The sequence below is a fragment of the Seriola aureovittata genome, chromosome 19, assembly GCF_021018895.1.
Source record: "Seriola aureovittata isolate HTS-2021-v1 ecotype China chromosome 19, ASM2101889v1, whole genome shotgun sequence".
Classification (NCBI taxonomy): domain Eukaryota; kingdom Metazoa; phylum Chordata; class Actinopteri; order Carangiformes; family Carangidae; genus Seriola; species Seriola aureovittata.
Window position 1 is genome coordinate 11,633,043 of NC_079382.1, and position 20,950 is coordinate 11,653,992.

The window sequence follows — 20,950 nt, forward strand, 5'->3', positions numbered from 1 at the left end:
TCAATTCCCTCACCTCCACCTTCAGCACATACAGACTAGAGTGTGTCTGTGTTTATAGCCATCACTTTATTTACTGACTCGTTTATGTCTGTAGGCGTGTGTTTCCCCATGTCGGTCTGTCTCTCTGTGTGTCTGTCTGTCCCTCAGCCGAAACTTTCCTCTCCTCCAGTCTGTGTATGTTGTTTTTTTTTTTTTGGTTGCTAGGGGTGGAGCAAACAAACCTCTGTGTCTTCAGCACCTCCTCTTACATTATTTTCATCCATGCTTACGTCTGGGACAGCAGTTCCGCATTCCCCAGCCCTCACAGACAAGATCGGTACTTAAACGGGGCTGATGCAACGACTTCAGCTAGTCCCCTAAACCGACATCCGACTCCTGACTCCCGCATCGTGCCATTATTATTACTACTGCGGCTTTTTGGACGCACAACAGGTAAGTGTGAGTGTGAACCATCGAGCTTGAGTGGTGCCATTGTTTTGTTTGTGTGCTAGTTGTTAGCTTAATGTCGGCACAGGCTTTACATATTTATATATTTTTTAATACTTTTCTCACCACGTTGTAGAGACTCCACGCGCGTTAGGTTGTTACGTGAGTTTTATTGCGGCACTGGTTTCGGTTAACATCAATATACGAAGCATGTATCTTCACTTCATGCCTGTTAAAAGCGTCTGAGGTTTTTTTTTTTTTTAATTAGTTTTAAAGTTTTCCGTGCTCTTACCGCAGAAGTCAATTTGTTGCTGCCACATAATCGTTAAGTACATTGTTGTTGCAACTGTTGTAGCAACTGTCGCCTCCCGGCTTGTTATTTACAGAGCCGTTAGCTGAGTTACTCACCAGCCCGAGTCGGACTGGAGGTATTTTCATCTCGGGATTCTTCACGTCGGTGTTGCTAAACAGGAGAAGTGTCGGTTAGCCCTGTGGAGACGGTTATGTAACGCTATACTCGCCACACATTGTGGGGTTTTAAAGTAACTGCTTCCTATATGCTAACGTCAGTCTGGGGTTTTGGTGCACCGGAGTACACAGAGTCCGCGAGCTTCGGAATAATTTCACACGGAAGAAACATGTGAATTAAACTTAGTTACAGATGTACAACGATGATATTTGTCCGGATCCATTGAGTCATTATAATCGGCCTGTTCATCAACATCATCCACCTCAGTCTAAATCTCAACTTGAAAGCCAACACTTGGCGTGTAACTGCAGGACGGATAACAAGCTAAAAATAGCAGATTTGCAAAAATGACTGATAAAAGATGAAATGATTTAATATGGGTAAGGATTTGGGCTGCTGCTAAAGATTATTTTTAGATTAATCGATAAATTGTTCAGTCTATAAACTACAAATTGCCCGTCAGTTTGCCAGAACTCAAGATGATGTTTTTAAATAGTAAAATAAATAAATAAATAAAAGCATAAAAAACTTATACTTGAGAAACAGGAACCAGTGAATGTTTGGTACTTCTGCTTGATAATTAATAAATTAATAAACTATCAAAACAGTTTTTTGGATCATTTTCTGTGAATCAATCAATAAACTAATGTTTCAACTCTAACAACGATAATAATACTTCTACTGTGAATAATAAGAATGATCTTATTAATTTATTACAGCGTCCAAACACAGTTGCATCATTGACAGAAGACGACTGACAAGTTTTCTCTGAGTAAGTATTGTGCATTTAAAACAGTTTTTTAATTTAGTAATCAGGGACACTGGAGTGTCACCTCCTGCTGCACTAAAAAAAAAATCTTTTCTTGGCATATCCAGTTCATCTTGAAACATAAGCGATGTAAATGAAGTGGGAAGTTTATTTGGCAGCATGTTAGTGCTGCAAGAATGTGCACTCTGATTGGGTTATATCTGTAGTCTTTCCTTTGGCCCATGATAGTGCTCATGCTCAGTATGTTTAACTGTATTTTTATAGATACTGGATTAAGGAACCTCTTTGTTTTTGTGTGCATGTGGGAGAGAGAGAGAGAAAGAGAGAGAGAAGGCCCTCCCATGTGAATTTGCATACTACCAGATAAACAGACACCAGTACAGTACACTTCTTCACCGTCACAGCAGTAGTTTGTTTTAGCTGTGCTGTTGTGATGAACCAGTAAATATCATCCTCTTGTCCACATCAGGGTCTTTTAAGAGATTTACACTTTACTGTGTAACAGTAACTCTATCTAGGCCAGAGATAGTTCCAGTTATCTGCCCTTGTTGGCCTGAAGGTTAAAGGCCAATCATGGAATGGGAAATATGACTGGCATCGGTGGATTATGTGCATGTGTGTGGGTTTGTGACTTGCAAGTTCACAGGTTCAGTGTTTTCCTATATAGCGAGTGCATGCTCTTCAGCTGGTGCAGTGCTCGCTCGTACAGCTACATGCCACACAGGGGAAACTATTTGTGTGTTTCTTTATATATGCGTTTCCTTTGTGTCTTGATCTGTGTTTGCGTGTGTCTAAGTGAACAAGCGTGTGTTGCAGAGGGTTTAAATGCCCCAGCGCCTGCCCGGGCACATCCGTAGGATGGTTTCCGCATAAATGGAACGCTGCAGTGGATTAATGGGGAAGGGCTGGCGAGCCGACAAGCAGTGCAGGGCCGACAGGGCTGTGAGGCTGGACGTGGGCGCACAGGGTTTATTTTAAGTAGAAATGCCTTCCAGTGCGTCTCCGGAGAGCTGAAATTGCCAAGCTGCACCCCACTACACTGAATAGACAGCAGACGCATTGCAGGCGAGCAAGCCAACTATGCAACAGCCAGGCTCAATGATACTAATACTAATGCTGGGGGAGCAGCTATTCACTGCTGTGGGTATCACATTATCAGTATCACATTGTATTCTCCATAAGCCTTTCCACATGGTTTGTAAAAACAGTGTGTCAAGACAGACTAGATCTACACTGTGGAAGCAAACACCCAAATGTCCAAAGGTGTAACTGAGAGAAGAGCCATTACAGCCTGTGAGCACAGTAAAAGCTCATTTTTAAAAAGGCCTATACATAGTTAGTGTTTTCCAGATTTCTTTTGGACCTGAAGCCAGTTGTCTCTGTTTGCACAAAAAACAGTATTGTCACTAAATGTTGACCTAAACATTGACCTTTAGCTGAAAGCCTCTGAGAACAACAGAACGATTGAACACATTGTACAGTGTAGACACTGGGGCTTGTTTGATCAGAGCAAGCGTCTGCTTGACGTCGGGCAGATGAGGAAATATCAGAGTACAAAGTATGAAACAGCATTTAAGTGACAACCACATGTTACATAATAATGGTGATTGCTTCAGCAGGGGGGCATTCAATCTAATTTTCTGTGCTTGGTTGACTAATATCTTATTGTCAGGGATTGCACATTACACTAACGTGCCTTGGATTTGTCATCGACGTGAACTCCATACATTTGAAATAGCCTTCGTCTGCACTTTGCATTTTGATTCATTTAATCCATGTCTGAGACAAGCCAAAGCTCTGTGCCCTGCAAAGTCTAATCCTGACTTACAATGTGGAGAAAAATAGTAACATTATAATAATTCAACCAGGACCACCCAGACCGGGAATATAGATGTGTGACTGTCTGAATGGCATGAGGCAAGCCAAGCGGGAATCCAGCCAATGATCACATAGTAATGTTTGCATGAAGGCAGCCACAGTCCTCATGCTTTGTGCATATCTGCAGGTGCTTCGTGTTTGGATTTGCCTGAAAAATTTCTCATTCTTAGGCTGAAGTCTACAATAAAATGCAATCGTTAAACTTCCTGCTCTCTTGTGTAATTTCATTATGAACAAAAGATAACCTCAGCATGCACTGCAGTGCAGTCCAGCTTTGCTCAATGCCGACACATCCAGACTAATTGTGAGGAGAAATAAAGCTCGATCATCACCGTTGACAATATTGCAAGGTTAAATATTCATAATTGTGTTGAATTGCTTTGGAAAAGTTTTGCTTTCTTCACAAGAGGAATTTCAAAAAGGTCCCTTCTGTCTATGGGAGCTGTTGAGCTCATAAGAACGGCCAAAAGAGAAATGAAAGCTGAAATGAAAAGAAATCCCATTTTCTGTTGTGATAATCATTTCCACTCCCACACACGATCACCCTTGAGTTTAATGGCCAGAGATGACCGCAGCATGATCATAACAACAGCCATTATTATGGTGTCTCCTCTCTTCCCCTCCCTGTGTCCTGTCTTGTCCCTCCAATGAAAATATAATGAGAGGTTGGAGGAATGTTGATACTGTATATTTGGACTGTCCCGTCCTCAAGGAAAGTCGGTGCCAACTTCCCTGGTTTCCTCTGAGAATTGCGAAAAGCTGTAACTCAACACACAGCCTGACTGAACGCAGACGGTAATGATGATCGCTGAGACCTTGGCCAGAGATTGGGAGAGTGTGCCTTGGCCCGAGCCTCCATGCTCATTGTTCATTTTCAGTGCTCATGTAGAGTTAGAGCTGTAGAAGCTATTTGCAAGAGTTTTGCAAGATGCTGGTGTGTGGGCTGCGCAATGCCTTATTAGTCCAAAATTAGACTTAAATAAAGTACACTGACAAAAAGTGGTCAAATAGCATCTTGGAAAGTGTGCATGTCTTTCCCGTAATGCCATGATCCTGTGATTTAAAGTTGAACAGTCTGGCAGCACAAAAATGTAACTTTTAAGTCTCAGGGAAAGATAAATTGGCCTGCAAATACTTCTGACTCCTGCTTTCAGTCACCAAAACAACTGCGCTGGTAGAATTTTAGCTGTGAATGGTCTCCTTCTTACAAAGCAACAGTATATAAAGATAATGAGTAGCCTTTGAAATGCCCCTGTAACCCCCCCCATACCTCTCCTTCACCGTCTCTATAGGGGTTGAGAATAATAGGGCCTCCAGTCGTGCTGCTGGCGTTTGGTAAGGGGCTGAATTCCTCAGCACAGCTAATTGCTCTCAGGAATGACTCAGGAAATGGACACATTTGGTCGAGCTGAGGACAGATACAGTATGTGAGCAAAGAAACCAGCGGATTGTGCATATATATATAGGCTACGCTGACTGCCTGCACGTTCACATATAGGAACCCTCACATGCACACTCCTGACACACTCTCTTCACAAACACCTCCAGCTATCCACAGTTCACATGCCGTTAGATTGGTTTTGGGATGAAGCCAGAACCTGCGTTGAGTACGGTCCTATATTTCATAACTAATACATGACATTTCTGCTCCCCGCCCTTGGCTTCAGCTCGTCTCCTCTCAGTTAGCCCTGAGAGGCTGCGGTGCCCACACTGCTGCTGGGCTGTGTAGGTGTCTTTGTTTGAGGCCAGTGTGCGCCTAAAAGCTGTGGCACTGGCTTTTCTGCTCGACTGCAAAAGCACAGTAACCGCGTTGCATCATCAAACGCTGACCACTAATCCTCCGCTGCAGGCTGCTGCTGACAGAAAAAAAAGAGCAAAATACCCCTGTTTTGAAAAATGTAAAAATCATTTTGACTCATGCGTTTGGGTATAATTACGCCCTGCGACACATGCATCAGCAAACTTTCCCTCTGTTGTAGAGATGAGACTTCTTCAGGGTTTCATGTCTCGAGGCTTGACAGGGTGTCGAATTTGCAAGGGGGATTTTCAGTCACTTGTGTGGCAGGTTGAAAGCAACGGAACAGATTAAATATAAAACCAACTTTTTACTCAACTTAAAAGTCAAGCTTAATTCAAAAGTGAGGCATGGCGAGAGTCTGTTATGTCAGTTTACAACAGGACTATAAATTGTCTGGAATGGTGTGTAGCTCACTTTTATGTCTCATAATTGATAGGCATCTTGCTTCACACATCATTTCAGCTTTGTTTCGGAGGCTGCTGGCAGAACCACCTCTGTGGTTTTTTGATTCATGTGATCTGATGTCATGCAGACCAATATCAGGTTTATATATGTTTATGTGCAGTGGAGTATTACTGCGTGCCTGTGAGTGAGTGAGTGTGTGTGTGTCTGGCGAGGTCTGGCCTCAGCTGCATGTTTCAACAAGCCATAGTGAGGAATGGGGGCTTTCCTTGCAATATGTCTGACTGAGCAGGGTTCAGTTACAATGTACTGTGCATGAGCCAGTCTAATAGACATAAAATAAGATTATTCCTGAACCAACTTATTTTTTCAGCTTCAGTTTCCATTGAAAAATCTTGTTTGTCCAGGATGGAGCCTAATCCGAGTCTGTAAACCGGTCCTGGGTGTCTGGCCAGCTTGGATATTGGACTCCATTTTGGCTCTGAAAGCGATTCGCTCAGTCATTCCTAATGGGCGCTTCAGTTCCTGTGGCTGTTTTCTCGGCCCAGGGGTTAGTTTGGATTGCATCTTTTGAATTCCAGTGCAGTTATTGGTCAGCAATGAGCAATATAAGAAAAAACATGGCACACGCTTTAGTCACATGTTGAGATCTCCTGCTCCTGTTGGCCCGGTTTCTGGATAGATTTAGTAAAACATACAGATGTTTGGACGCAGGGAGACACATTTTTGCAAGTTTACACAGGCCACTGCTCTATCAAAGGCTTTATAGTAAATGCAGCAGTTCAGTCACTTCAGTCCAACAATTTATACTATTGTCTGGCTATTTTTTTAACAGCCTTCGCTCTCATTCACCCCTGGATCAGCTGCCATATGGTTTGCCTTGTTCTTAGACAGCCTCTCTGCAGAATGAGAAGGCCTTGGCACCTTCCATTCCTCCACCCCTCTCGGGAGTTGCAGAGAGAGGGAATTTTGTCTGCGAGAGATTTTTACCAGGGCTGTCTTGTTCTTTTCCTCTCCAGCAAAAACAACAGGCTGCTGCCAAGTGCAGTGTAAATGGGAGTATACATACAGTGGGAGAGAGGGAGGGAGGTAGGAGAGGGAGAGAAAGAGGGAGAGAGGGAGGAGGGTAGTCAGGATTTAAATAATAAAATGCCTCATTGGACACTGGCTCCACACACCAACTTGTCCTTGGAGCGAATAAATCATGCAAACTGAAGGTGGTAGAGAACAGCTAAAGAGTAGTATGGATATTAACTGAAAGACTTTTGACTACTGCACTGCATCTTCCTTTGGATCTACTATAATATCTCTAGTTTCATTAATACAGGAAGGTTAAATGGTGCATGTAACAATCTTCCTCAAAAACAAAGCAAAAAAAACAAACAAACCGTGAGAACAACTGTTTGTGGTTGTACATCTGCTTTAAACTTAATTTGCTTGACTGTTTTGCTTTGGACTTAATACTCATCCCTGTTGGTTGTTAAAATAATGGATTATAATATAGATGATACAGTATAGGGAAAAATTTAAGCAGTGTGGGACATGTATATCTCTAAGGGTACACCAGTTAGCAGAGAAACAAAACTACTGACAGTCAGAAGTGACTTCTTGCTATAAGTGAGAGATTTGGTCGCTGTCATGCACGACTGTAAACCCCAGCCCAACTGTAAAAACACTCCGAGACCAGCCCATAAGCAGGGTGGAGTACATTAGAATAGAGTTACATAACCCTGCTTTTTTCATTACCTCCTCTGTGGCTTTTGTAATAGCGCAAATCTTTCAACTCTGCAAAAAAAAAATAAAAGTAGCTAAGAAAGAAAAACTTGGTATAACTTACAATACGCTCGGCCTGTCAGCTAGTCACCCACCAGCAAAGTCAGCTGTTTTCACAGCACCTCACAATACACGTCTTTGTTGGTTCCATATGAGAGGGGCTTTGTTCGGTTTGTGCCCAACCTGTAGAGGTTCAGGTTTGGCCAAATACTCAGGAGGCAAATGTGAATTAAGCTGTTAAAGCAGAAGTCACACTGATATCATCAAACTTTTTAAAACTCCTCCTAGCTTTGGCTCCGGCCGGTAATCCTAGCTCCTGTCTCTGTGCCAAAGTTACTGAAGTATCAGTTGTTCAGTTGTATCAGTCATGCAGAGGTTTTGTCAAAAACAGATTTGATCCATCCAGTGATACTGCCTCTACACAGTGCAACATTTCTTCAACAGAAAATATGAAATGACAGCTGATTGTTTGCCTCTATCATCCTTACCTTCCCCATTTACCTACTGGACTTTTTTCATTTTACTTATTTTTATTTATTTTTTCTACACAATTACTGAACGGAAAGAGAAACAATTTCATGTCAGACTTCTTTAAAATTCTCTATTCTCACTCTGCCTCTCCTCAGAGATTGCAGGGATGGGCAGGGTAGAGTCGGTTCATGTTACACTGTTCCCATCTGTAACATTTGTTTTTTATTTGGCCATCAGAAGTTTTCCAACTCTTGGTCTTACAGTAATTAGAGAGACGTCTTAATTCTCCAGCCACTTCCTTTAGGCCCGCACAAGTTCTCCCTTTTCTCCTCTCTGCCCCTCATTCCTCCCTGATTACATTAAGAAGTGCTGCGGTCAAACCCTCTAAACTACCCAAAATTGTTGAAAGAGGGTGGCGGTGGAATGCATGAGTGTTACCCGCTCTGTTTGGACACAAATGCTTTTGATATCCTTTGAATCCTCTTTACAAGAACCGAAATGAACACTCAAGATGAAACCCCACTGGCTTAATGGTCAGAAGCTTAAGTGTAGAAGATAGACCTCGGTTTGTGTGATCAGACCGAAGGGGTTCATGGGTTCTCTTTGCATGTGAAGATACAGAGATGACTGTGTCGCTCCCGACGGTGTGAAGTTTGTTTTCTCACCGGCTGCTGACTAAGAAGATAACACAGCTGTCAAAGCTGTCAACGTTTGAATGCATTCTTGGAAATGGCAACGTGTATTTCACCAACGTGAAAGATGTTTGATGACAAGAACCGAAGACAGTAAATTAATCTCTTTTTTTTGAAGGAATGCCAATACTAAGATCATAATAAAGATAAAAGAAACTGTCAGATGTCTGCAATATGATACTTGAAGACGGGTTTAATTGCATGGCTCATGTTACGACCAGATAGATTTTCTTTTTTACTTATGGGACCCAGGTGTTTCAGTGCATATACTTGTTTTCTACCACATCTTGCAGAATGAAATGTGAATTGGTTATTTTAGGCTAGAGGTCAATAAAAACTAGAATAGAGATGTGTAAACTTGGCTTTCCAGTGAACGCACTAAAAGTTGCATTGAATTTTCATAGTCAGCGAATTCTTTTTTATCCTTGATTCTTTTGTTCTAATTGTTTCTACTCTTCCTCTTTTCTCTCTCTTCCTCTCTCTCGCTCTCTCTCTCTCTTTCCCCACAGCGGCGGTGGTGGCCGTGTCGGACATGATGCCGGGACAGATACCTGACCCTTCGCTGGCGGCGGGCTCCCTGCCCAGCCTGGGCCCGCTGGCGGGCATCTCGGCCACCACGCTCACTGATCAACTCAAGCTGGCTGACTTCCGGCAGCTGGGCACCATGTTGTCCCCACTGCATTTCCTGGGGAGGTTGGGGAAGAGGCCGCTCGCCATCAAGACAGAGGTGAGGAGGAAGAGAAAAGAGGAGAAAGGGGCAATAGTGCAGAAGTAGGGTGTGTGAAAGTTGTATAGCAGGTCAGAGGGCAGAAACAGGGAGTGTATTAGTGCGAGGATGTTTCAGATCCCTCCATCAAGGACCAAATGACTCATTTAAAAATCACTCGCAGGGCATTTGGCATTATGTTTGTAATCTTAAGTGATTGTAAGAATAAGAAAGAGCTGCAGATAATGACTTAAATGACTTTTTATGCCTGTGCTGCTCAGAAACTGTTTTTACAGGAATTAGATTTATATGTCTGACAGCTAATAAACATTTTTATTTGCTGAAAGAAAATGTATTTAAACTTATTATTAAAAAGTTAAATATTGTCAATAGTTGTAGATGCATTGGTCTGAGCTGGTTATAGGACGTTATAGGAAATAGCTGGATTAAAATTGCAAGTATGCATATGTTATGTGAACATGACAAACCAACCCTGCCCCCTCTAGTGCTTGAAACAAGAACTACTGTAGAGCCTGAACAACATAGTTTTTCCATCAATGTGATAACTATTGTTGGTTGTAGGTTCATGCCATTTGGATAGTAATTGGCAGATTTCTTCCATATAAAACAGAGTCATATAATGTTTATGTCTTTATATTAACGATGCTCTGTGTTTGCAGATGGATGAAGATGAAGAAAGGAGGAAACGGAGACGAGAGAAAAACAAAGTAGCAGCAGCACGATGCCGAAACAAAAAGAAGGAACGGACTGACTTCCTTCAAAGGGTGAGTTCATGACACAGCATTGTATACTAATGAGCAGAAGTAGAGCAGTTAAGAGTAGCCTGATTTAAGTTAACCTGAGCAGCTGATTTATGTTCAAGCCATCCAACCCAATTCCTAGCCAACATGATCAGGCTAATTCAAGCCTGGTTTAAACAATCTGGATTACTGCACATGCACATCTTAAAGCCATGGTGATCGTCAATATTCAGAAGTGGTAAAAACAAAGTGACAGGCATAAGATTAACAATTCAGTGTCTGACAATTCACCGTCTCTGTTCAGGAATCGGAGCGTCTGGAGATGGTGAACTCGGAACTCAAGGCCCAGATCGAGGAGCTCCGTCTGGAGAGGCAGCAGCTAATGGTGATGCTCAATCTCCACCGGCCCACCTGCATCGTGAGAACCGATAGTGTCAAAACACCTGAGAGCGAGGCCAACCCCCTGCTGGAGCAGCTGTCCACTGACACCAAGTGAAACCAGGAAACCAGGGACACAGATTCCCTGAAGCCCAACCTAGCACCACCGTGGCAGCCATAAAAATGAAAACAAAACTGGCAATACATTTCTAAATAAGCACTTGAGCTCCAAGCTGGAGACTTTTGGAGACTCTGCCCGAGGACTTGAGGTTGTAGGGCATCCTCAGTACTGCTACATGAGCTGGCTCTGTCCATTGGAAGACTGGAAGTACCCAGTTTCATCTCTGCATTAAGAGTTGTTGTCAACACTTAATGCGCTGTGCCTAGTTGTTACTTCAACCATCTCTACATAAAGGGACCAATGTAAACCGTAGAGTACGACTGGAAACTACGCTGAGGAAACACTAATATCAATATGGTGCTCTGTTACAAAAGCCCTGAGTAAACTGTGTGGCATTGTTTCAGTGCAGAAGCCCACAAAGGCTTAGTGTCCTGCAGTTTTCCTTTGTATGCTAGTCGAAATATACAGGTGTAGAGTTTTTAGGATACAATACTCAATACAAGTACACCAAACTGAGTAGAGTTTTTTTGTTTTTGTAATGTTGATTTCTATACCCTGCCTTGACGATGGCAGATACCGGTTGATCCGATTTGTGGTGACGCTGGCGTCATGAAAAGCACATATACACAAAATGTTTACACCCTTGTTTTTTGTACTTGTTGTCTGTCCATTATTGTACTTGTTTTATACTGCTTTGTATACATAAACATATATGAAATGCTTGTTAATCACTTGATGTGATTTGTCTTTTCAGTCTTTCCAGTCTGTCTCCGTCATGTTGCGCTGTCAAACAGCTGTGAAAACAAGCAGAAATCTTTTCAGCTGAGCAGTATTTCAATGTCTGTTCTGGACCTGTATCTGCTATGTACGACTCTGTTACCCTGAATAGATTAAATTTTATTTTCTAACTACAAGAAAGAATATGCCTTTTTTCTCAAGTAAAATTAATCAGTCATTTTATTTGTTCTCATCAGTCATGGTGAAGAACCAAATGATAAAAGTTGTGCAAACATGTTTTCTAACAGCTGAGGCACATTGCCAAAGTCAGGGATTTTCTTTAATTTGCAAAACTCAGAAAAGGTCATTCATGCTTTTATTTCTCCCAGACTCCCTTTGTTCAGAACTCAGCAGGAGAAATATTTCCCATATGCAGAACAGACAGCTAATAAATGTTTGACAGGATACATTTTAGAGTTTATTTTTATCTTATTTTTTTATTAAACATTTTATTTCCTACTTAAATGTTTCTCCTGATCATTATGAAATTATAACTTCATTTTAATTTTACTTCCATTTACCCCCTTATGTCTTTAATTTTTGGTCTTACTAAAATATGTTAAAGAACACTGTAGCATTGCTTTTAGTCTTTGTTATTTAAGAATTATTATTGTAATTGTATTGAAATTACAACACCGGTCAAATTGTTGCTGAAAGAGTAACAATCAAGATCCTCATTTTAACTACACTGACAGATATTTACTTTTGGACGGCAAGAAATATTCACCATATGGGACACGGTCTTAAAAAAAAAAAACTTTTTTAAATTTTATTCCCCACATTCACCCTTCATACTTGGATGGAGAAAAAACACTCTTGCTGGATCCCATTGATAGTCTAATTAACATATTCAGTCATATTTGTGAATTTATGAAACCCTGCTCAATATATTGATCTTCAGACATGTGGCAGCTCCTGAAAACTTGCTTGCATGGACTAAATAAAAAGCCAAAAAATAACTTACAATAGAGTTGAATGACCTCTGACAGACCTGACAGAACAAAGAAAGAGCATAAAGGTTTGTCGTGGTGGCGGCTGAGATGTACTGACTTGTATGTATTGTATTGTAGATACAGTGTTCATATGAAACTGTTCACGGTCAACGGCTCCATCTACTGGACATGTTTGTGAACTGCACGATCCGCACTATGATCAATCAGTTTGTCTTCACAAAATCATGGTGTAACATAGTGATAGATTCGTGGGCAAGTAATGTAAGAAAAACATAACAGATCGCTTTCCGTATAGCTCTACTTCCTTTTTCTTTTTTTAATCGCTATTTTTGTTGACTACATTCAACCGGATTTCAACCTACGATTTCACTGCCAAGCAACCACCTTTGGCTTTTAGCGATTAACGGTCTTTTTTTTTTTTTGAACAGTCACTTCAGGATTGAAAAAACTCTTTCAGGTAGGTCGTGACTTTCTTTACCTTGAACAACAACGGCAATTTTACATTTCTGTTAAACGGAGAAATTAATTTTCAGCACAAATTCAAATTAGTTTTAATTTTGGGCGGATTTAAAAGTTTCCCCCGTTGGACCGTTGGAATTGTTCTGACGGTTATCTCCTTCATGAAATCGACCGGAAACCTCAGTGTAACGCTCGTCCTTCAGTGTGTGTCAAGAAAAACCTGGTTCAACCTGTATTTCTACAGTATTTCACACTGCCACAGAAGACTTGAGCAAGGGCAACACTCACCTCTCTCCTGCGGGAGTGTTGAAGGGAGGTCTCGGGTTCCTGTAGTGCGATGGAGCAGCTTGAGGAGGACAGTGCAGTTCTCCAGCGCAGAGAAGGAGAAGAAGCGGAAGAGCAGCAGCCATCTGATCAGTCAGGTCAGGATGGGACGGAGGACCAGGAGAGACACACCCAGGGCCCAGAGCAGGACAGTGGTGAAGAGTGCGACACTGATCTGGAAACAGAGGGTAAGTTAAAATGACCGTGTTGTCCAGTAATAATGGATGCCCCCTCACCTCTTCTCCAGGGTATCATCTGAAGGTCTTGAAAAGTATTTTAAAAAGCAGTGATTTCAGTTTCCTAAAAAATGCCAGATTGTATTAAAAAGTCTTAAGCTAATAAATATTTCTTTCTAGCCTTGCTGCAAAATCTCCAGCACCAATGTTCAAGACCTCAAATGTTATGTAAAATTCATATGTGGACAGTAAACAGTAAATACGATATTTTTACATCCATCCTTACACTGCTGTTTATCCAGGTCAGTTGTTGGAATTATTGTTATATATCCTTTTTTCTGTTTTGTCCCACTTCCTTTCAGATGCCACAGACAAGAGACAGAGTTTGTCCTGTGCAGAGGTGTACCTGCAGGCCTGCCAGCGGATAGGGACCGCTCCTATTCCCTCCTTCCTCCGTCACTTGAGTGAAGCCAACCTCAACCTGAACCACTATAGTGTGGGACCTTTGGGGGCCAAAGCTCTGGCCATAGCTCTGCAAGTAGGGGCCCCTCAGTCCTTTCATCTAGAAATCAAGATACTCACTTTAATGAAAAAATGTGTTCAATGATCACCAAAATTGATGGCTGTGGTATTTATAAGCTAAGGATATGTTTGGCCTTGAGGCAAGGGGAGGTTGATTCATTTAGTTTCTAATTTTCTAAATGTTCCATACATTTTATAACTGACCGAGAAAAACAGATGTAGAGAGAAATGGGATTTGACATTTACTTCTCAAATGTTAAGTATTTCCTGTCATTCGTTTAATGTAATTTTGGTTTTTACTATTTTCGTGTTTTAGATGAACAAAAACATCACCAACCTTGAGCTGGAGGACTGCCTACTAAAAGCACAGGGGACACGCTATCTGATGGAGATGCTTCAGACAAACATCACCATTCAAAGTCTGGTAACTGTTCTAAAAGTATCACATCAGCTCTGAAAAACCTGTCTGTTATTTACAAGTTGAGTAAAGATATAATCCTCTCAAAACCAGAGCTCATCTGCAAGAGTAATGGTATCTTTTTTCTTTTTTTTTTTTTTTAAAATGAGTCCATCTAGATTACACTGGTTTTGTTTTTTTGTCTCAAAAATGACTTAATGTCTTTACTTCAGAATCTTTCCAACAACCAGCTGCACCTTGAAGGAGCAGACATCATCTCCAAAATGCTGTCGGACAACTATTACATCAAATCCCTCAAACTCTCAGGTGCTCAGCAAAGTCTTTTACCTCTCAAGATTTTTTTTTTTGTAGAGCTTTGCATAGAGAGTAGAGTTTAACAATGCAAGTGAGCTTTTTTGAACTAGTAATTCAGTTATTTTTCTCTTTATTCCCCAAGGAAATTATTTTGACGATCCTGCTGCTAAATACTTTGCAGATGCTTTAAAGGTCAGTCTAAAGAACTGAATGTTGGATCCATGTGGTGAATGAGTATTTTAACACCTACACATTTCTCACGTTCACATGATAAATCAAACACCTGTCATATATAAATGTGCATTAATATTTTCTGTCTTATCTTACAGGGTGACTATGTGATCAAAGAACTGGACCTCAGTCACAACAAGTTTTATGCCACAGGAGGAGAACACCTCGGTCATATGTTAGGTACAGGAGTTCTGGTTTTACTGAGACTGTCATTGCAGAGACTTATTCCTTTGAATGAATATACAAAGACTTAAGACCTAATTAATGTGGAACTAATGCAAACAACACACAGATATTACACATGAAAGACCAACTGAATTCTTTTCACTTTTTCTGTAAGAAAACAAACTATTCTAACTATTTACATTTTTCAAAGGAGGGTACAACTGTTTTGGGACTGTCAACTTTCTTGGTGCGTTGCTGAAAGTAGAACTCCAGACTCCAGTGTAGCCTGCATGCACTGACAGAGGGAATTTGTTCCTACTTATCTATAGTCTGACTGTTTAACCTATGAATGTTGATACACAGAATTTTCCCTTCGCTCCCTTCATTTTGCCACATAATGAAAGCTGTCAAAAGGTAACCATTTAAGCCCTCACACACACACATATATAAATATATGTATAGACTGTGGGTGTAGGTGTGTACACTGATTTCTCAGCAAAAATGAATCAGTTTGACTTTAAAAAAACTTAATATATAGTTTTTGGGTTAAAATGTCAAACATATTGTGACCTTTTAAATTTGTTTCCCCTTTCTTTAAGCCACAAATGTCGGTATTGAGGTCCTAAATCTAAACTGGAATTGCATTCGCATGAATGGTGCGGTAGCTTTGTGCGCTGGGCTGAAGGTGACAAACACAACACACTCACACACAAACCTTCGGTGTGTACTTAATGATGTGTTTCGTAACAAATCCGTGTGTCACTCACACTTCTCTTACCTCAGGTAAACTCGACTCTGAAGGAGTTGCATCTGTTGGGGAACGGTTTCAGTCACATTGAGGCAGAGTCACTGGGTCAAGCACTGAAACAAAACAGCACGCTGGAGCTGCTGGACCTCAGCTGTAACCGGATACGTGATGAGGATGTGCCACTGCTTTGCCACGGTCTGGCCCTCAACGACACTCTCAGGGTCCTCAAGGTGAACACTTGTATTAGCACTGGTGACGTGAAACTTTTTGCACTCCGAGAAACTGTAGATTCACCTGTGCTAAATGTAACGTTTTGAGTGTGTGTGTATGTTTTGTTCAGCTCTCCCAAAACCCTATGACAGAAGTCGGAGCTCTGACGCTGCTCCAAACAGTTAAAAACTCAAAATCAGCACTGGAGGGGATCGATATTTCTGTAAGTGCTGCAAAACAAATATTAGCTCAGCATATGAGTAGTATAAATATGTGTTTTTCTAAGCTACTAACGTGCCTGTGTATATGTGAGAGCAGACAGTGTTTGTGTGTGAGGCCTTTGTGGAGCTGCTGGAAGGGGCCCATCAGAGGCGTCCGGCTATGGATGTCCGCTACAGGGTCGGGAGCTCTGTCAGCAGGAACTTAGCTGCCCTCAAGGTCTTTCAGGTCAGTGGTCTGGAGGAGAGAGAAACTTGGAAAGGTGGAAATGAACAAAACATCGAATGTTTATGTTCACCATCTTATAAAAAAGTAAATTGTGCCTTCTATCCTTTTTTATTTTTTTAAATGTATGACTTCTTAGGAAATCCCTACTTGTCTGTTATGTGCAACAGATGCTTGAGCAACAGTTTTATGAAAAAAGGAACTGAAATGTTTTCAAATCTGAAATTTTTTTTTAATATATATATATATAGAAATTCTTCAAACAGCGAAATGAGAGCATCATGGATTTCTTCCAGGCTTTGGATAAAGAGGGAACCATGAAAGTCTCCACCGCTGCCTTCAGGAAGGCTGTAAAGGTCAGGCTGATAATCTCTCACACAGCACTGATAACGTCATTTACTAATATACACTATTAATTAATGGCGTAAATGTAACAAAGAAAATCGCTTAACTAAGCTGCAGTATTCAGATATTCACTCGTGTGGCTGTGCATTGGAGAAAATGAAGTTGTCCTGCGTGCAGGAAGCTAACATACCTCTGGATCAGCGACAGCTTAATTGGTTGGTCAAGAAGTTTGACAAGAAGTGCACGGCCACCATAATCTACAGGTTAGTCTGTGAACTGATGTATGTAGGATAATTATAATAGAGCTGACATCCAATATTTATCATGCAAAGCAAACAAATAAAGCGCTTGCTGGAAAAATCCATTTTGCTGGTTGACATGAGGTAAGTTGAGCTGGACCAGCCACCCACATAAAAAAAAACAAAAAAAAAAATATGCTTCCACTGTGGTGTTGAACCATGCACATCGCTTCAGATCTATTCGCTCGGGTTTTGAAAAGCATGATAAATTTTGGATAGCACTTTGGTTAAGTGCGAAAACATGTTTTTTTGCAGAGTGTAAAAGTTCATTCTTGATCTTGGATAATTGTAGTTTAGACTGAGTGAATGATCTCAAGGTCTACTTATGAGCTTTTTCTCGAGCTTTCAACCACATCACGTCTCAGTCAGCACAGCTCAGTTGTTATGGAGGTGGGGGTTTTTGGTCAGGGTCAATTGAGGTTTCTCCCATAAGACTGTTTGAACACGCTAGTGCTTCAATCACTTAATAACTTCACACAAATCACCAATAAACATTTTCAGAAATTGTGTTGAATGTCAGACATTAATGTAATATCCAGGTTTCTCTTAGAGCTGTCCCTCTTTGTTGCAGTCAGATTGCTGAGCTGTCATAGATCCAGACGTACAGGATCCAGGATTTAAGATAATACGAGACCTCTTTGAATAATAGTTTAAGCATGTTATTTTGATGTTCTTCTTCATATGCTATAAATATTGCTTTACAAAACCACTAGCTGCTCCATTTTTGTCATACAACTCTCACAACAGCACAATGTAAAATTTTGCGAAATATAGCAGCATTTATATGAAGGAGAAGCTGACATCACAAACCCAGTGGTATTGTGCACAACTGACAGGTGTACCCTAACAGCAGCTTCCTGTGACGTCAGCGACCCCCCCCCCCTTCTTCTCCCACTGTAGTTCTTACCTCAACCCAATTCTGTCCAGTGTGAATACTTGAACCTCTGACACCAACCAGCTGCACCCACCTCAGCACTGCCAGCTGTGTCTGCGGCTGGGCCACAGGGTCCTCTGCCTCATTCTCCCCATCCAAAAATAATCTTCTGGTATGACAACAGAACAAGAGGAGGAAGAAAAAGAGAGCTGGCGTCCATATCAAAGGACCGAGAGGAGAGAAAGAATAGGGCCAGATGCAAGCTAGTTGTTTCGCCACATCGGTTAGCTTTGAATGAACTGGCCTGTAAAGGAAACAGCACAATTATGAATATGCATGTGCAGCATTACTTATGCAAGCCCCGCGGAGTGGGATTATTAAGGGTGTGCTGATGAATTGTCTCAAGGTGTGATATCCAACAGAACAATCTGTTTCAGTCAGGTGGCTCCAGTGGTAACCACAGAGGAGACAATGACATGACGCACCGTCTCACCTGCACACATTCTGTGTATCTTGTGAAAGCGGCTTAACACGATGATATTATGGGTCATCAGGACAGGGATAACCTTTTTAAACCAACAGCCCGTTTCAGTTATAAGCATTTATTAATTTTTATTTTCAGTTCTTAGAGGACTTTAATATCACCACTGTGCAGTATATCTAAAGAGACGTAATAAAGAAGTCTAATCAGGTACATGTGGAATTTTTTGGTTTGTTCCAGATGAAAGTTAATCATTACGCAGTGATAACAGATGCCCAGCTGTAAAATAAATTACATACTTGATAAAGTCCTTGTTCATTGATTCCACAGCAGTAACTACACCCTCTGGTGTAGGAGATGTGTCACAGTCACTGTCAACAAAAGCAAGGCAAATTTATCCGTATAGCACATTATCATACACAGACGTCATTCAGTGTGTTTAACAGAAATAAAAGAAGCACAGAAATAGAAGCAAAAAGCATCATAAAAACAGTATAAAAACAGAATATTACATAAAGTGAAAAATTAAAGATTAGATGAAGGCATTGGAGAATAGAGCAGTTTTTAGCTTCTTTTTAAAGCCAGTTACAGTCTGGCCAGATTTGATCTCCATTGGGAGCTGGTTCCAGCACTACCAATCACTTGGTGCCTCTTTCATTTCATTATTCTTTGTACATGCATGTGACTTATATCCAAGTCACAGGCTTCGACAGTGGAATGTGGTTGTTGAAGGAAACGCCACCAGATTCAATTAATGTGAAACCGAGTATTCCCTTTAGCACTAAAGACTTGACATGAAAAATCCCACTTCCATTCCAGCCTTATGGCTTCACAGATTTGATTATATCCCTTTGAGCTGTATCAGCTCAGTGACTGATAAGATAGTAGCACTAATCATTAGTAGAATATTTGCTGTGTGGCCCTGTGAAAGATGTACAAGACTAAATTCAGATCCATTCCAGTGTTTCAATACTTCAGCACAAACAGTTATTTAAACACTAAAAAATGTAGCTTTGCCAAACTATAAAGATTTACCTTATTTAAAAGTTACTGGTATTTTTGAACAACTGTTTCTGTGGAAATACACACAGAAGCTACATTGTGTTCATCATCAGGTTTAGACTGATTTGTCCATTGTCATAACCATTAGTAATATATGGATGCAGAAACTACAACAGGATTTTAGAATAGGTTGCATACAAGAGCTGTGCATTTGACAATATGTGTGAAGATGTTCAGCTACATGAAGAGTACTTTTCATGCTCTAAAACTTTAAAGGGTGTACTCAACTATTTTAAAGTAAAAGTGTTTGAGGATAAAAAATAAAAAATGGCACACTTTCCAATTGGACAAAAATATAATTCTTAACATAATGACATTCATATAATTAGCTTATTTAAAAAGAGAAAAAAAATAACTGAATAATTTAGGTAAATTATCTCTCTGATGTGGCTTAATGAAAACAAACAGCTAGCTGCCAATGTCTAATGGGCCATCTTTCATGTGAATGGACACAAAGACTTAAAACCCACATCTTATTGAGCAGTCCAATTGGAAATTCACAGATTTGGCCAAATTTTGAAGACGAAACAAAAACCTGCCAACAAACCCTTCAGATATCTATGCACCCACTGGCACACGCTGCCAATTAACATGATCTCGAAAGCGCTAATGGAATCTTGAGCGGTAATAAAAGTAAATAATTAAATTAAAGGAACCCTTGTATCATTGTTTGCTGTGTTCAGGCCCATTAGGACCTCCAGTATTCTCATGGTAATCTAATGTTTGGGTTTTTTGTCTTCTCATAATGAATTCTGTGTTTTTCCTCCAAACACCGTTGCTCAGACATTTGTGTAGGTGCTGGCAGAGAAACAAAGACGTACATTAGGAGCCATTGTGCCCTGTGATTATTAAAGTAAACAGAAATACTGAAGGGGTATCATACACAGCTGCACACACTTGAGCCCGTGTTTGTGAAGTGGGAGAAAGGGCCAAGCAACCCTTAAGACTTTGTCAGAGATAATCCCATTATTTGGAGCTTCTCAAGAGCCGAGCGGTAGGCCGGCTAATGAGGCTTTGAAGATCAGTCTCTGGCGTAGAATTCATCTGCAGCAGAGAGTTTGGGAGCAAAATAGATTTGGCACGAGATAAAATGCTTCAGCCAACATCGACCGTGAAGACGTTCCCTGCCTCAGCCTTGTGTTTTTATTTTGCCGTCGTCAGATTTCTAAATTCTTTTCAAAAAGAAATTCTGTTCTGAGCTTAGATGAAATGTGTAGTCAACAATTTCTCAGGTGCAGTGTATGCTTGGCATTACATGCATCATCATAGGGCTGCAAATAACAATTAGTAATCAGATTATCAATTGATTGATCTATGGAATTTCAGAAAATAGGTAAAAATGCCCATTGTAGTTTCCCAGAGGCAGATGTGACATCTCGTCTTGTTTTGCTCAAACAACAGTTGAAAAACCAAAGGGATTCAATTTACGATTATACAGAAACTAAGGCAGGAACATTTTGGTACTTCTGCTTGAAACTTACCTTAAACAGTTAATCAGTTATTATCAAAATTGTTGCAGGATTC

General features: G+C 40.8%; 2 protein-coding genes across 5 annotated transcripts; both read left to right on the forward strand.

Moving 5' to 3' along the window:
- Window positions 1-275: 275 nt before the first annotated feature.
- Window positions 276-11,880, forward strand: LOC130160651 (jun dimerization protein 2-like). Its single transcript, XM_056363293.1, has 5 exons — window positions 276-432; window positions 1,615-1,667; window positions 9,188-9,405; window positions 10,065-10,169; window positions 10,450-11,880. The coding sequence occupies exons 3-5, from the start codon at window positions 9,211-9,213 to the stop codon at window positions 10,639-10,641; spliced, it is 492 nt and encodes a 163-aa protein (XP_056219268.1). The 5' UTR covers window positions 276-432; window positions 1,615-1,667; window positions 9,188-9,210; the 3' UTR covers window positions 10,642-11,880.
- Window positions 11,881-11,904: 24 nt separating this feature from the next.
- On the forward strand, window positions 11,905-20,920 carry LOC130160643 (leucine-rich repeat-containing protein 74A-like). 4 transcript variants are annotated; one of them, XM_056363280.1, is made up of 14 exons: window positions 11,905-12,831; window positions 13,078-13,345; window positions 13,696-13,871; window positions 14,172-14,279; window positions 14,486-14,579; window positions 14,710-14,759; window positions 14,897-14,978; window positions 15,563-15,648; window positions 15,747-15,941; window positions 16,052-16,144; window positions 16,240-16,368; window positions 16,617-16,721; window positions 16,888-16,973; window positions 17,585-20,920. In XM_056363280.1, the coding sequence occupies exons 2-14, from the start codon at window positions 13,171-13,173 to the stop codon at window positions 17,628-17,630; spliced, it is 1,425 nt and encodes a 474-aa protein (XP_056219255.1). In that variant the 5' UTR covers window positions 11,905-12,831; window positions 13,078-13,170; the 3' UTR covers window positions 17,631-20,920. The 4 variants fall into 4 exon arrangements, with proteins under 4 accessions (XP_056219255.1, XP_056219256.1, XP_056219258.1 ...); XM_056363283.1 differs by having other exon boundaries at window positions 11,906-12,831; window positions 17,910-20,920; XM_056363284.1 differs by having other exon boundaries at window positions 11,907-12,831; window positions 17,581-20,920.
- Window positions 20,921-20,950: the final 30 nt, after the last annotated feature.

Coding starts and splice junctions, on each gene's coding strand:
- LOC130160651 (XM_056363293.1), top strand. CDS start 9,211: ATGATGCCGGGACAGATACCTGACCCTTCGCTGGCGGCGGGCTCCCTG. Junction 9,406..10,064: donor CGCTCGCCATCAAGACAGAG/GTGAGGAGGAAG, acceptor CTGTGTTTGCAG/ATGGATGAAGATGAAGAAAG. Junction 10,170..10,449: donor GGACTGACTTCCTTCAAAGG/GTGAGTTCATGA, acceptor GTCTCTGTTCAG/GAATCGGAGCGTCTGGAGAT.
- LOC130160643 (XM_056363281.1), top strand. CDS start 13,171: ATGGAGCAGCTTGAGGAGGACAGTGCAGTTCTCCAGCGCAGAGAAGGA. Junction 16,145..16,239: donor TGGAGGGGATCGATATTTCT/GTAAGTGCTGCA, acceptor ATGTGAGAGCAG/ACAGTGTTTGTGTGTGAGGC. Junction 16,722..16,887: donor CCTTCAGGAAGGCTGTAAAG/GTCAGGCTGATA, acceptor TCCTGCGTGCAG/GAAGCTAACATACCTCTGGA.